Source organism: Triticum aestivum, chromosome 2B (assembly GCF_018294505.1).
Source record: "Triticum aestivum cultivar Chinese Spring chromosome 2B, IWGSC CS RefSeq v2.1, whole genome shotgun sequence".
In the NCBI taxonomy this organism is placed as follows: domain Eukaryota; kingdom Viridiplantae; phylum Streptophyta; class Magnoliopsida; order Poales; family Poaceae; genus Triticum; species Triticum aestivum.
This window is the reverse complement of record NC_057798.1, coordinates 441,503,694-441,519,213: the sequence shown is the minus strand read 5'-3', so window position 1 is coordinate 441,519,213 and position 15,520 is coordinate 441,503,694. Positions and strand designations below refer to the sequence as shown.

The window sequence follows — 15,520 nt, the reverse complement described above, 5'->3', positions numbered from 1 at the left end:
ACTACCACCACCAAGGCCGCCGCCCGGACATCCATGAACCTAACTCCATCCCCTCCCCAGGCTTGCAACGATGCTCGACGCCACCAGAGTTGCCGCCGTAGAAGATCCAGGACCGTGACGGGGCGATAAGTTCGTGCGTTCAACGGACCCTGACGGAGTTCGAATTTGAGCAATTAGGTAGGGTGGGAGAGGTAGGGAAGAAAAACGCTTCTTTCGGATCAGACGCTTGCCCCAACTGTTCAGCTGGCCGCACCCATGCGGACCGTCCACCGCCCAATCCACAGTTGTTGATGTCTGATAGAATATAAATGGAAAAGGAGAATTATATGTATTGAGTTGGCTTCTCTGACAAAAGAAGTAAATGTTTTCTTACCTTGAACTGAAAATGTTGCACTTAAAGTCTATTAATGGCAGGTTTTGCTAACTAGAAGAAAGCTATTTCTGTTTGTTTGATAGTAGTAAGGGCATGTACAATGATTGATAAGGTAGTCTTATCTTAAGTCTTGCATGTAATTTAGATATAACAAAAAAGATGGTCTACAATGGGTCATCTCTTGCAAGCCGGCCACTATCAGTGGTCCCGATCTGCTCTTGCTCCAACCCAGCCGCCCAGAATTTCCAACGCCGCCGGCCGTCCCCAAAATCAAGTACCGCCGGCCGTTCCCGAGCATGTGCGCTGCTAGCGGCATCCGATCTCAAGCACCACCGGCCTTCCTGATAACAAGCGCCACCCGATGCTCCAATCTCCTGCAAGGAACTCTTCCCGTTCTTCAGGCAACGATGGATCGAAGTGGATCACGGAGGCGTTGGCGCGGGAAGGGAAGGGGATTGAGGCATTGGCGCGGGAAGGGAAGGGGATTGGGAGGCGGCGGCGGACGAGAAAGACGGGGTCGTGCGGGGAGGAGAGGGCTCGGGTTGCAGGAGGGGGGTATGGGCTCGTTACCGGTGGGGGGTGGGTGGTATCGATCGATAACTGGGCCGGACCCATTTAAGGAGGGACGCGTTTACGGGTGGAGTTACCAAACGCGAGCAACGTTTTCCTATTACGGCGTAATCAGGTCACGGGCAAATTTCTCTGAAACAAATACCTCCTAAGATGTAAATGTTGGACACAGAAACTTTCGTCTTTCACTATCTTGTCATATCATGGCGATCACTATCAATTTAGACGAGGCAGAGACCATCACCATATGCCAAAGAAGAAGTATTCAGCCGAATCTGAAGAAACGGCCAGGAGGTATCGAGCCCACGTTCAAGTTCAGCCCAAAGTCATGACCCGACTTCTTTCATGCCCACGTTCAGGAGAAACTTTCGTCTTTCACTATCTTTCATACCCCTAAAAGAAAAAGAGTAAATTGCCTCTAATTTGTCAATTAAAAAAATTGCCATACAAATAAACAAGTAAAGTTTGATCTGATCGGAGCTATAAATTAGCCATTAGTTTCCTGCGGCTGATCCAGCTTAACAAATAGACACAAAGACTGATAGTTTTTACTTACACGGAAGGTAATTGACATACACTTTTGATTTCCCTGTGATCCCAGTAACTCATTAGTGCTCCATGTGCACAATTTGGTTGAGCTAAGTATGCACGATTGTCAAATCTTAATAAGCAGAAGGCCATGGCAGCACATAAATTTCGTGCAAGAACAGATTTCCAGATATGCCAATACAACTTGACACCAACAGTTTCGAAACAGCGCGACAAATGTGACGGACAAACCTGGGAACATTGACTATGGCAGCACATAAACTTCGTGCAACAACAGGTTTCTAAATATGCCAGTACCACTTGACACCAACAGTTTCAAAACAGAGCGACAAATGTGATCGATAAACCTGGTAACATTGTACATGCACGCGATCTCCAAATGCGTTGAGTACCAGTTAGTGGGTATTTTGGGTGCTCCTGCAGTGTCAATTCAGCCTACACTCTTGCACAATTAGGGATAAGGATAATATCTGAGATCAGATAACGGTCATGTTATCGTCCTTCTTGGATGTTTTCTTTCTCTTCTTCCCGGTGCAAGGCTCTTTTCCTTTCAGGTTTTGAGAAAATGTTCGCAGCTTGCCCATAAGATGCTCATTCCTATGCGCTGGGATTGCAATGCAATAGTCAGTGTGAGGAAAAAATACATTAAGAGAACCATAAAGAGAGTATCAACAACGAAAATGCATAGGAGCTCTCGGGTGCCATGCACCCTATATGAATAGTAAAATCGAAAAAAATACTAGGAACAATTAAAAAAATCTGAAATTTTGGGGTATCAAACATGGTCGTCCATTCTACTCACGTACGAAGTTTCGCGAAGAAATGGCATCCGTGGTATTCTTAGTGAAGAAAATACAGTCCGACCTATGATTCATTCAAACAGTTTTTCATATATAATTGAAGTATTTATCTTTTTTGCTGAGAATACCACGGATGTCATTTCTTCACAAAACTTAACACAGGTGTAGAATGGTCGACAAGGTTTGACATCCGGAAATTTCATAATGTTTTGATTTTTTATAGTATTTTTTATTTTACTATTCAGACAGGGTGCATGACACCCGAGAGCTCCTAATCGTGTCTGTATCAACAACATTTTCCTCTGTAGCTTATCAACTATGTATTCAACATTTGTAAAATTTCAAGTATACAAGTGTCTCAAACAACCTTCTATAGAAAACAACACTTTCAGGAAGCCAATATTCTATCCTTCTCTTTCAGGCATTAGTAAAGACATTGTTTGCTCAAGTACCTGTGAGGATAACATCGTCCATCCTAATGGATTTACGACTAGCATGCTGTGCAAACAGCTCAACATCCTTAGCCAGCTGCTCTGCACATTGCGAAGAATATGTTAATTACAATACCCATCTAGTTTCCAAATATGCAGATCTAACAAGATTCAGAACCATTCTTATTCTGCAGAGTGCAAATAAGCAGTTCAGTACAGCTAGTACAGCAGAACAATTTAGTTTCAGAGATGGAACTCTGAAAATCCACTTCCTTATGTTCTGATACATCTCCTTTACTCTCACCATGCAACCAAAATTTTGTGGTTCCCACAAGATCCTCGATCCCGAGCTGGAAATGTGCTAAGCTATCGCTTTCCAGCTGATACAGTGTGCCACTTAAAAAGATTTGATTCTGGAGTTTGTGGACGGGATGGAGTGATCTTCAGTGCAACTTGATGTCTTATTTCCCACGTGTATTCTTTAACCCACAGAGGTCTGGAAGTCAGTTCGACTAAACATTACCTAAATGCATAAAAAGTGCTTTGCTTTTCTTTAAGAGCACATTTTCAATTCAACTAAATATCTTGAATTGTGTTAGAGGAGCATGCAAATCAGATATAAAGATAGTATCTATAGCAGAGATTGTTTCTTAGAGTTTGGTGTATTCTTATCATGAATATTTTGTCTATGCAGAGCTTGTTGTAAGAGAAAAAATCATTAGTATCAGCATGAAATTCAAGATACTGAGTAACACAGAAACAAACATCTACCAAATCAAAGCCTTCTTTTAAAGGTCAAATCAAATAGAAGCGCATCCCTGTCACACAAAAAAGAAGTTCCTTGCTGCAGGCACACAGAAGAAATCAAACACGAGCTTGTGGTAAGATCTAATGCTCCAGGCATTCTGGACAAATCTAATATGAAGTGCATCGCTCCAGCTCCATTCAATCTAAACTGCCACTAGACAACCAACACACATTTTGGCTAAGGTAGATCAGCTGGTTCTGTTCCACGCCAAGACTCGGTCTAAAATTGGCCAGATGGATATTCAAAAATGGGCAGAGTTAGTTGTGAAAACAAATACAACAAAAGGAGGTAAAGATTTCGGGGAACCTGCGCTCTTGAAGGCCAAGTCGGCGATGCAGGCGACGACGGGACCCGCAACCTCCATGCCCGCCTTCTTGCCTGCAAAGCACGAATGCTTCATACATTACTGCTCCGAATCCCGATCTCAGTTGCAAGAGAAAGAAGTGATAGCGGAAACTGGACGCCGGTGGAGAAGGGGTGCCATTTTAACCTACCTTCAGAAGTCGCGATGTTGATGACAGCGAGCCTGAAGCGGTCACGAAGGAGTTCGGCCTCCGCCTCCGCCTCCGCCTCGAATCTATCGGCCTCACCGCCGTCGCCGGCGAGTGCGTCGTCGTCGGCGAGGGTTTCCACGTCTGGGTCCATGGTGGGGATAGGAATTTTTCGGTTTTCCGCGCTATTTGGTCCCTGAGTTTATTTGTATTTCACCTCCGAGGTTTGCGAGGAAGTATTTGAATTCTGATTTGTTTTTTGGGGTTGATCAATCAGAGATTTCTAATTTCTTTTTAAGCAACCAGCAGGAGCAATGCGCATTTTTCTGTATATAAATATTGGACATGTTTGTTTTTATGTGAAAATATAATGATATATAAACATACTAACACGAATATAATACCTGTGGTCGAATGGTTAGAGGGACAGTGGTGTCCCCAGCCCAGCAGATTTCAGTTCTAGTGCTCGCATTATTTCTGGATTAATTCCAGTATTTCCGTTGATACATTTTTAGCGGGGGGAGACGTTTGCGTCGACGATGAGGTGCCTACGACGATTTCGTAAATCTCAAGATGATATGCTGGTTTAGTCTTTTGGAGGTGCTCATCTCTACTCCTAATGGAGCAGTTGGTAGTCTCGCTTCCAGGTTTTTTTTTCGTCCCACCACTTTCGTTCGGATTTTTTTCGTAGGTTAACCGTCGTAGATTTTTTTCGTCGCCTCCCCCACTTCATCGGTTTATTTTCACTTCACCCTCTCACACAACGAAAAAAACTGAACGGATCAGAACTTTTCATACTGACGCAAATTATTTAGTAATGTCTTTATGTAAAAGAATCAATCACAATCAATCTCTAAAGATCAAATCTAAATTAATTAATCTTCATAACGTTTGTTTCCTTTCGAATCACGTCCATAACTTTCCTTCCTTGTTTGGGCAGAAACTGTTTGGTAGCAGAGATTAGGAAGCTTCCTATGAGTGTAGTAATAGGAAGTATTCTTTTTCTTGATGATTCGTTTCCATGCATGATGATAGTAAATTAGGCCAACATTCACCACTATTTATCAACGTCATCAATCGTATCCATTCCTACCAGTTTTAAGGGAATCTGCTCGCTATGTCTTTTTTAAGGGGATCCGCTCGCTAAGTCGTCGTCGCACGTTATTTTCACAAACAATCTCTACTCCTAATGGAGCAGTTGGTAGCCTCGTACGGTTTATTTTTGTCCTCCTCTCACCTCCACTGGTTCTTTTTCTCTCCACTCTTTCCTTGCAAACCAATAATTTCCTAACATACAAAAGATCACGAATCTATCTTTCCTTACCCGAACCAATCGCGCCCTACATCAGTGCATTTCTTTATTAAGAAAACTAACACGTAAATCTTAACGCATTGTAAACAAATCCCGTTATGGACCTAATTAATTTATTATGGAATCTATACGTGGTCGCATTGGTTCTTTTTCTCTCCACTCTTTCCTTGCAAACCACTAATTTCCTAACATACAAAAGATCACGAATCTATCTTTCCTTACCCGAATCAATCGATCCCTACATCAGTGCATTTCTTTATTAAGAAAACTAACACGTAAATCTTAACGCATTGTAAAGAATTCCCGTTATGGACCTAATTAATTTATTATGAAATCTGTACGTGGTCGCATCTCTCCCCTCGTGAAAAAATCGCATCCATCTCCCGTTAAAAAGGAAAAGAGAACATGAACGATCAATCCCACACCATGCATCTCAGTAGCAAAAAATCGCCCCCGCCTCTGCTACTGCGCCTCGCCGTGTGCCCGGCTCGACCCATGCCTCGCCTGCATGGCTGGACGCCGCCGTCTCCACCGCCACGTACAAGAAAACGGTGGGCAGAACCATCCATTCAAATCGCACACCCCCACCCTCCTCCGCAATCCCTAGCCCCGCATCACCCTATCGCTTTCTCGCCTCTCTTTCCCCTCGATGTAGATGGTGCCGAGCGGCGGCCTCGAGCACCGGCAGTGCCGCCCTCTCTATCTTCGCTGCGTCGAGAGATGGGCCGAGGCTATCGTCGGTTCGCCGCCCACGATTGGGCCGCCTCCGGTTGTCGCGCACCACCGGCTCCACCTAACGTGCCCGACCCTCTCCGCTTTCGACCTTCCGGCGACCACATCCCTCCGCGCCTCCATCCATCATCCACAAGGCCACTCCCTGCACCCACCCTCCTAAATTCTCCATACCGGCGGACAATCACCGAAGATCCAAGTTGGCCCGATATCAATTTTCTTACATGCTTTCTTTATCAGTTGGTGATGGGAATGGGTTCCAATTTCTCTCTCTGACTGTGGATTCGCAGGCAATAAGCGCTTCTACATGCATCCTCCTGTCGGTCCCTAAAGTACCAAGGTAAATGGTTGATGTTGCGTTTGTCTAGGATGATATATGTTGGCTCTGTTCCGGTTCATCCGAGCAGTTCTGGTACATCGTGCATTTATCTTGCCAGTAATGTTCTGTGATGCTCTGATGCACTTTGGGAATTGTTTATCTTGTCTTCAGTGCAGAACATTTGTTTATTAATGCATGAGAAGAATCCTTGTTACTACCTTGAACCTGTTTTATAATCCATATTGTTATGCACTAGCGCGTGTGCGTGTGAAATAGATGGATTATGGTCCCGTACCCAATAAGATGGATATGTGTGTGTTAGAGAGAGAGAGAGAGTGAGGGAGAGGGGGAGCGAGAGTGAGGAGGAGGGAGGAAGAGAGTGTGTGTGAGAATTTGATGGTAAAAAGGTCGTCAATGTCACTTGATATGTATGAGAATATTAAATGTAATATTAACATAATTGATATTGAACTCTTAAATTTAATGTGGCCCCGTTGCAACGCACGGGTGTTCTTCTAGTAGGGGTAGGATGTGCGTTCATAGGGGTGAGTGTGTGCGTGTATATATGAGCGCTTGCGTCAGTAGGCGACTTTGATACATGTTAGCCTTTTTTATTAAATAAAGATTTATAGTTATCTTTCTTCACTGATATTATATATGGCTAGTAGAACGTCCGTGCATTGCCACGTGCCTTTTAATGTTTTTCAGTTACACATATATACTTGTATTGTTGTATTTTTTTTCAAAAGAAATTTGTATTCTTGTATAAACTTAATGATTTTTTTGCCCCTTTTAATGACATCGCCTTGGAACCCTTATCGCTTGATTATTTTTGAACATCGGCATAATCTATATCCAACAATTATTTGTATGTATCTGTTTTGATTGTTTAAAACTCAATTAATTTTTAGTCTCGTTCGTCGTAGTTACGTGTCATCATTTTCAAAGCATCATCCCAAGCCATCGGCTTTTATCTCTAATCTAAAAAATAAAATATATTAAAAATTAAAATAAGCTCATGATAAACTCCAGTCAGCCCTTGTCATATATTATATAATTCAAGTGACAATTTTTTTAGCGGGAAAAAGATTCATAACCCACACATGATCAGACACTACAGCAGCCGCTAGTCCTCAAAAGAATGGATTCAGGCACCTGGCATTACGTACGAGTCCAACACCTAATTTCACACCAAGTGATCTCTTGTAATATAATACTCTTTTCTAGGGGCTGTAATATGATACTCTTTTGGCCCACTTCTCTGCTTGAAACAAGTTTACACCATCATTCAAAAGGGAGGCACGGAAGGTTTACACAGATTATTTGGCCACTTATTAAATGGAGAAACTTTACTAATGTAATTCTTCAACTTGAAGTACCTGCACACAGTAAAACCTACTCCCTCGTCTCATAATATAAGAACGTTTTTGACACTAATGTAGTGTTAAGAACGTTTTTATATTTTGGGACGGAGGGAGTATAATCAATCAAATAGAAATATAAAAAATGCTTTGATTTGTCACTCAATATGATTTTTAGGAAGTTTGTGATTTGTGGATCTGCAGAGAACAAGTATGATTGCTACATTAGGAAAGTTTGGATTGCTGCATGCTGAATAAACTTGGCAGGAAATATACCTAACCGATCGTGGTACTACTAATTACAAATTAAAGATTTGAACCTGCAGACTTTCCTACTCGAGAACATCCATTATAATGGACAAACATACTGTAGACACAAAGTAACAATTATTTTTAGGCATAATTGAAGGAGGACCTACTATCTAACAAAGTTTAACGAGTATACATCAAGCTTTGCACAATCAGATAGGAAGAGTATAAGTAGTATGTCGGTGCTTGGTAGACTACAACAAAATCATTTCTGGAGTGGATAGAGAAACTAAATATGTGAAACAAGACACAACTGCTCTGTTCAGAGATTATGTAATAGTTGCAACGTACGGCCACGATGTCGGTTATATACAAATTATATTTATAGAGGGTGATCTCAATATTTAATCTGTATAGTACTAAAGTGTAATCAACAGCATGAAAATCATCCAATGAGAGATAGGATTATTATTAGGTAAAACTGACAAGTGACACACCATGTTTTAGTACTAAAAGTTTAGTTACAAAGTGCAAGATGTAATCCATGCATGCCATGATTTACAATGAGATGCCTTATTTGAATAGAGCCATTAGCAAGCCTCCCCGCAAGAACAAAGCTGAGAGCAAGTCTCCCAAATAACATAAAGAATCGAGAATAGTAATAAGCATATTTTTTCGGGAAAACGCAAAGGATTTGCGTTTCATTGCATTGGGAAGGTAGAAAGTTATTTACAATCCTCCTAAGAGGCAAAGTTCATGCTAGATCAGTAGAAACTAGTGTACATCCCAGGTGGTGGGTAAGATGACCCGCAAGCCACGAGCACCAGCCCGTGCCCATTGCTCGGCCTCGTTCTTGATCCTAGAGACCAGGACTGGGACAAGGGGTTGGGCACCGTCGAATATGCATTCATTGCGTTGCTTCCAAATCATCCACGGCGTCAGGAGGGCAATGGAGGCGAGGCCCTTGCGCATCAGTGTAGGCGTGTTTTGCTTGGCGTGGAGCCACCAGTCCATGAGAGTATCCTCCTGGTTTGGCCCTGCGATAGTCATCCTTAGCCAAGCTAGGATCTCATGCCAGGTTTGCTTGGCAAAGACGCACTCCAGGAGCAGGTGTCTCATCGTCTCTGGCGCCTGACCGCATAGCGGGCACCCGGGCTGGTGCTGGAGGCCACGACGAGCAAGGCGGTCAGCAGTCCAGCACTTGTCCAGGTTGGCAAGTCAGTGGAAAATTTTGACCCGTGGCGGCGCCCGGCTTTTCCAGATGAGCTTCCAGGAGAAACAAGTGGTGGATCCTTGGAAAGTGGCAAGGTAGCAGGAGCGTGCTGTATAGGTGCCAGAGGTAGTCTACTTCCAGACAAGCTGGTCGGGGGTATCCGAGAGTGGGAAGTGCTCGATCATCTGCCAGACTTGCACATATTGGCCAATCTCATTGATCCCGACAGTCCCATGAATGTCGCTCGCCCAGCTGTTGCCATGTAAACCTTGAGTGACGGTTCGAGTCTTGCGGCGGCGCTTGGGGATGCAGTTGTACAGGGCCGGGGCTATTTCGCTGATGGACTGCCCATTTAGAACAAAAGGCTACTACGAAATAGAATTGGTGATTCGACATTTAGGCATATATATATTTTCAAAACAAACTCATACCTACACAAAACTATGAAAATAACGTCTTACGTAGTTGTGGTCTATGGTAATAAGCTGAGAGCAAGCGACCAGAAAGGCCAAGTCATTCGGGGAGCACCCAGGCCTGAGAAGAGGTGAGGCGGGAGCGGACTACGTCGATGTCTGGCACCCATGTCGATGACGGGTGGCCGGACCGCATCGGCGCCACCCATCTCTCCCGTCACCTCTCCAAACATTGACCCTGACGCCCAACCAGGGCCCCTTCTTGGATCTGCAACGGGCACAAAACAGCCACCCGCTCAATGGCGCGAGGAGCCGGACCGGCCACAACCTGTAACCACAGAGAGAGCCAGGAGCATCCGTAGAAACCGCAGGCAGACGAGCCGCCGCCAGAGAATGTGCTGCACACCGGCAATGCCGCAGCCATCACCCCGAGCTGCTCGTTGGAGACCGGGGCCAGATCCCGGCAGATCTGACTGGTCTAAGCAAGCACCCACTACCGCGGCCCCTCCCAGCCGCCAGAGCAGAGGAGAGAGATGGATCCCACCACCAAGCGAGCCCCACCCGCGGCGCCGAATACCCCCGCAACCACCAGTGACTGGATCAGGCCGATCCAAAGCCGCCGCCGCGCCACAGGAGACCACCACCATGCGTAGCCCACCACGCCAGAGCTGGACGACCGTGTCACCGTCACCCAAACACCCGCCAGCACGCCAACGCGCCGCCCACCGTCGTCTCCCCACACAAGACTACATCGAGCGGGAGGTGAGGAAGCCCCGCCGCCACCGACACCGGCCCGGCTTTGCCTAATGGCAGAGAGGAGGAAGGATGGGGAGGGGGGAGCGAGGGCCAGCGGTGCTGGGGTTCCCCCTGATCGCGAAGCGGGCGCGACACGGGAGGGAAGGGGAAAGTTTTGTCTTTCCAACCGCAAATGTGGATTACACAAACAGTGGATGAAAATACAAAAACTGACTACATTGGTTTGATGCAAGTAGCAATCATGCAATTGAAGTAGTTTCCTGTTCCTCACTTGAAACATGTCCCAAGACGACTTATCAGTTCCTTTGCATGCTCAATCTGGTTCTGCAGCTTCTCTTATGCAGCATGTTGAGTTTCACCCACATCGCCTTTGCTGAGGTAAGAAATATATATCCTAATTATGGGTGAAGCAATAAAACAGCAAAAAAGGTATAGAGACACAGTGCAGGTTGAGAGTGAAAGAAGCGGCATAACTCCACAGTCCATAAATATGTAGGCTAACGCTCCAATTCGATGTACTGTATATTTCTGCAATACCAGGATAATTTTATAAAGCATACTTATTGTTATGACCGGCCGGACCTACCGCCGCAGGAGGCCCACCGGGCAATCTTAGCCCGCAAGTTATCTTAGTTTTTATTTCACATCGTGGTTATATATACAACTTGTAAGACTATATTGAGATTCAAGCAATAAGATTATTTCTATTGCCCGGCTCCCAGAGGAGCCGGAACCCTAAAACCGTAGCCGCCTCCTTCCTTCGCCGCTGCCACACGTGCCAGGACGGCGCCATGCCGCCGGCCGCCGCGCTCAAACCCTCGCCCTCCTCCCTCCTTCCCCTACAGCTTACGGCCAAGACCGGACAGAACCCTAGCTCCTAACACCTTGGTATCAGCTACCTGGGTTTCGACCATATCATCGCCACCACCAATCCCGCCGCCACCCCCACCGCCGCTGCTGCCCACCAACACCCCCACCACCGCTGCCACCACCTCCACCACCGCCGTCGCATCCTCGCCGAGCGCCATGGCCTCGCTGGCCCTTCCCTCGGCGCCGATCGCCCCCAACCCCGACACGACGCCGGGCCAGCCACTGCCCCCCATCCAGAATTCGCCGCCATCACCATCCACCATGCCGAACCAATTCTCTCCGGAGGCCATGGCCGGCGTAGTTGATGACCTGGTGGTCGTGGTTCAGGGCATCCGCCTGTATTTGGCCAGCCCGTACGGGCCGCCACCGCCGCTACATTCGGCCTTCCCTCGGGACAACCGACACTGCCGTGGTACTCCGTCCCCGTAGCCATCGCCGGGGGCTACCCGGCGCTACCGTCGCTGGCCGCTCCAACGCCGCCCTGGCCCCAGTGGCCGACGCCTACCCTCGCGGCGCCACCCGTGTCGTCAACGCCCGCCCAGGGCCCGTAGTGGCCAGCATGGCCCGCGCCACCCCCCGCCTCGCCGTTCCTACCGGCGACCATGGTGCAGGTTCCGTCGCTGCCGCCCAGCCCTAGCCTGGGCCGGTCCACGCCGGGCGATCTTCCGATCGAGGAGGTCCGGTTTCCCTCGTCACCATCTCCGCTTCCGGGTTGGCTCAACGGGGCGTCGCCCCCGCCGGTTTACACGAAGGCCAGGGAGCCGTCGGTTCCCCAGTTGCAGCCCGGGGCCTCGTCGGGCTCCATGGGGGCCTACGCCGGCCTTCCCAACCTGGACCGGGTGCCGTCATCAGCACTCCGCATCGCCGAGTCGGTGGGCCATGGCGCGCCAAACCAGCAGTCGCCCCGGTTCGCCAAGATCGACTTCGCCACCTATGATGGCTCGGATGACCCGCTTAACTGGCTCAACCAGTGTGACCAGTTCTTCCGTGGGCAGCGCCCGCCCGCGTCGGAGCGCACTTGGCTGGCTTCCTACCATCTCCGGGGGGCATCCCAGGCATGGTACTACGCCCTCGAGCAGGACGAGGGCGGCATGCCCCCGTGGGAGTGCTTCCGTGAGCTGTGCCTTCTTCGCTTTGGACCGCTGTTACACGGGACCGACTGGCCGAGTTGGGCTGCCTGCCTTTCACCTCCACGGTGCAGGATTTCACCGACCGCTTCCAGGCCCTGGCGTGTCACGCGCCGGGTGTGACGGCCCTACAGCGGGCTGAACTCTTCGTTGGCGGCCTTCCCGACCACATCTGCGTGGACGTTGAGATGAAGGGGCCCCAAGACCTTCAGACGGCCATGTACTACGCTCGAGCATTCGAGCAGCGCGCCTAGGCCTTGACGCGGCCATCCGCGCCTCGTGGGGGCCGCCAACCCCCCCCCCCCCCCGGCCGCCTCCAACGGCACCCGCGTCGTCAACTGCAGCACCGGCGGCCACCCCGGGCCCGACGCGCCCGTTCAGGCGCCTTACTCTGGCGGAGCACCTAGAACGCCGACGCTTGGGACTTTGCTTCAACCGTGATGCGCCCTATGCCCCGGGCCATGTCTGCCCGCACCTCTTCTACTTGGAGGCGACGGACGAGACCGAGGTTGACACACCAGAGGATGACCTCAGTGCCCCAGCCGTCGCAGAGCCCGCACCGGCACCTGCGCCCGCTTCGGCCACTGCCCTCATTGTCTTGCTTCACGCGCTGGCCAGGATCCGTGATGAACGGAAGATGCTCTTACTGGTCACAATTCATGGTGAGCGCCTGGTGGCCCTCCTGGACACCGGTTCCACGCATAACTTCCTGCCGGAGACCACCATGCGGCGCCTCACGTTACAGCCGACATGCGGGGAGCAGCTGTGGGTCACTGTCGCTAATGGCGACCGTCTACGCTGCCATGGGCTTGCCCGCGACATGCCCATCACGATCGGCGACGAGCACTTCACCATCACCTGCGCCGACATTGACTTGGGCTGTTTCGACTTCATCCTCGGCGTCGACTTCTTGCGGACTCTCGGTCCCATCCTTTGGGACTTCGACGCCCTGACGATGACCTTTTGGCGTCTCGACCGCCGCATCCGCTGGGAGGGCATTGGAGGCACCTCGGCGACGCCCCCGCTCTAGCTGGCGGCGGCCACCACCGAGGCTGAGCATCCGCTGTTGGACAACCTCCTGCAGCAGCACCGTGATCTCTTTGAGAAGCCGCAGGGCCTTCCGCAGGCCCGGATCTATGACCACCGTATTCACCTCCTTTCGGGATCGTCCCCTGTGGCCGTACGGCCCTACCGGTATCCTCAGCTGCAGAAGGACGAGTTGGAACGGCAGTGTGCGCTCATGCTTGCCGCGGGCATCATCCGTATCTCCATGTCGCCATTCACGACATCGGTCCTCCTCGTTCGCAAGTCGGACGACACGTGGCATTTCTGCATTGACTACCGCGCCCTTAATGCTCTCACACTGAAGGACAAGCTCCCTATCTTGGTGGTCGATGAGCTTCTCGACGAGCTGCATGGGGCGCGCTTCTTCACCAAGCTGGATCTCCGGTCGGGGTATCATCAGGTGCGCATGCACCCGGATGACATCGCCAAGACGGTGTTTCAGACTCACCACGACCACTTTGAGTTCTTGGTGATGCCTTTTGGCCTCTCCAACGCCCCGGCGACCTTTCAGGCCTTGATGAACGATGTCCTTCGGCCCTACTTACGTCAGTTTGTGCTTGTTTTCTTTGATGACATTCTTATCTACATCGCCTCTTGGGCAGAGCACCTCCTCTTGGGGAACATTGCAGAAAATAAAAATTTTCCTACGATTTCACCAAGATCCATCTATGAGTTCATCTAAGCAACGAGTGAAAGGATATATGCATCTACATACCACTTTGTAGATCACGAGCGAAAGCGTTCAAAAGAACGGGGTTGAAGTAGTCGTTCTCGTCGTGATCCTATCACCGGAGATCCTAGCGCCGAACGGACGGCACCTCCGCGTCCAACACACGCACGGTCAGCGTGACATTTCCTCCGTCTTGATCCTACAAGGGGGAACGAGAGGTTGATGAAGATCCAGCAGCACGACGGCGTGGTGGTGGATGCAGCAGAACTCCGGCAGGGCTTCACCAAGCTGCTGCGGGAGGATGACGAGGTGTAGCAGGGGAGGGAGGCACCAAGACACAGGGTGCGGCCGCCCTCCCCCCTGCCCTCCTTTATATAGGCCCCCAGGGGGGCACCGGCCCTGGGAGATGCAATCTCCCAAGGGGGCAGCGGCCAGGGGGGGTGGAGTGCCCCCCAAGGCAAGTGGTGCGCCCCCCCCCCCCACCTAGGGTTTCCAACCCTAGGCGCAGGGGGGGCCCAAGTGGGGGGCGCACCAGCCCACTAGGGGCTGGTTCCCCTCCCACTTCAGCCCACAGGGCCCTCCGGGATAGGTGGCCCCACCCGGTGGACCCCCGGGACCCTTCCGGTGGTCCCGGTACAATACCGGGTGACCCCGAAACTTTCACGATGGCCGAAACAGCACTTCCTATATATAATTCTTTACCTCCGGACCATTCCGAAACTCCTCGTGACGTCCGGGATCTCATCCGGGACTCCAAACAACATTCGGTTTGCTGCATACTCATATTCATACAACCCTAGCGTCACCGAACCTTAAGTGTGTAGACCCTACAGGTTCAGGAGACATGTAGACATGACCGAGACCGCTCTCCGGTCAATAACCAACAGCGGGATCTGGATACCCATGTTGGCTCCCACATACTCCTCGATGATCTCATCGGATGAACCACGATGTCGAGGATTCAAGCAATCCCATATACTATTCCCTTTGTCAGACGGTATGTTACTTGCCCAAGACTCGATCGTCGGTATCCCAATACCTTGTTCAGTCTCGTTACCGACAAGTCACTTTACTCGTACCGTAATGCATGATCCCGTGACCAGACACTTGGTCACTTTGAGCTCATTATGATGATGCACTACCGAGTGGGCCCAGTGATACCTCTCCGTAATACGGAGTGACAAATCCCAGTCTCGATCCGTGTCAACCCAACAGACACTTTCGGAGATACCTATAGTGCACCTTTATAGTCACCCAGTTACGTTGTGACGTTTGGTACACCCAAAGCACTCCTACGGTATCCGGGAGTTACACGATCTCATGGTCTAAGGAAAAGATACTTGACATTGGAAAAGCTCTAGCAAAACGAACTACACGATCTTGTGCTATGCTTAGGATTGGGTCTTGTCCA

General features: G+C 49.5%; 1 protein-coding gene across 1 annotated transcript; it reads right to left on the bottom strand.

Annotated features, from left to right (window-relative positions):
• Positions 1-1,605: 1,605 nt before the first annotated feature.
• LOC123041353 (protein MHF1 homolog) lies at positions 1,606-4,226 on the bottom strand. The gene is made up of 4 exons (XM_044463980.1): positions 4,026-4,226; positions 3,838-3,909; positions 2,745-2,825; positions 1,606-2,096 (listed from the first exon to the last, which is right to left on the bottom strand). Exons 1-4 carry the CDS (start codon positions 4,174-4,176, stop codon positions 1,969-1,971), a joined length of 432 nt encoding a protein of 143 aa, XP_044319915.1. The 5' UTR covers positions 4,177-4,226; the 3' UTR covers positions 1,606-1,968.
• Positions 4,227-15,520: the final 11,294 nt, after the last annotated feature.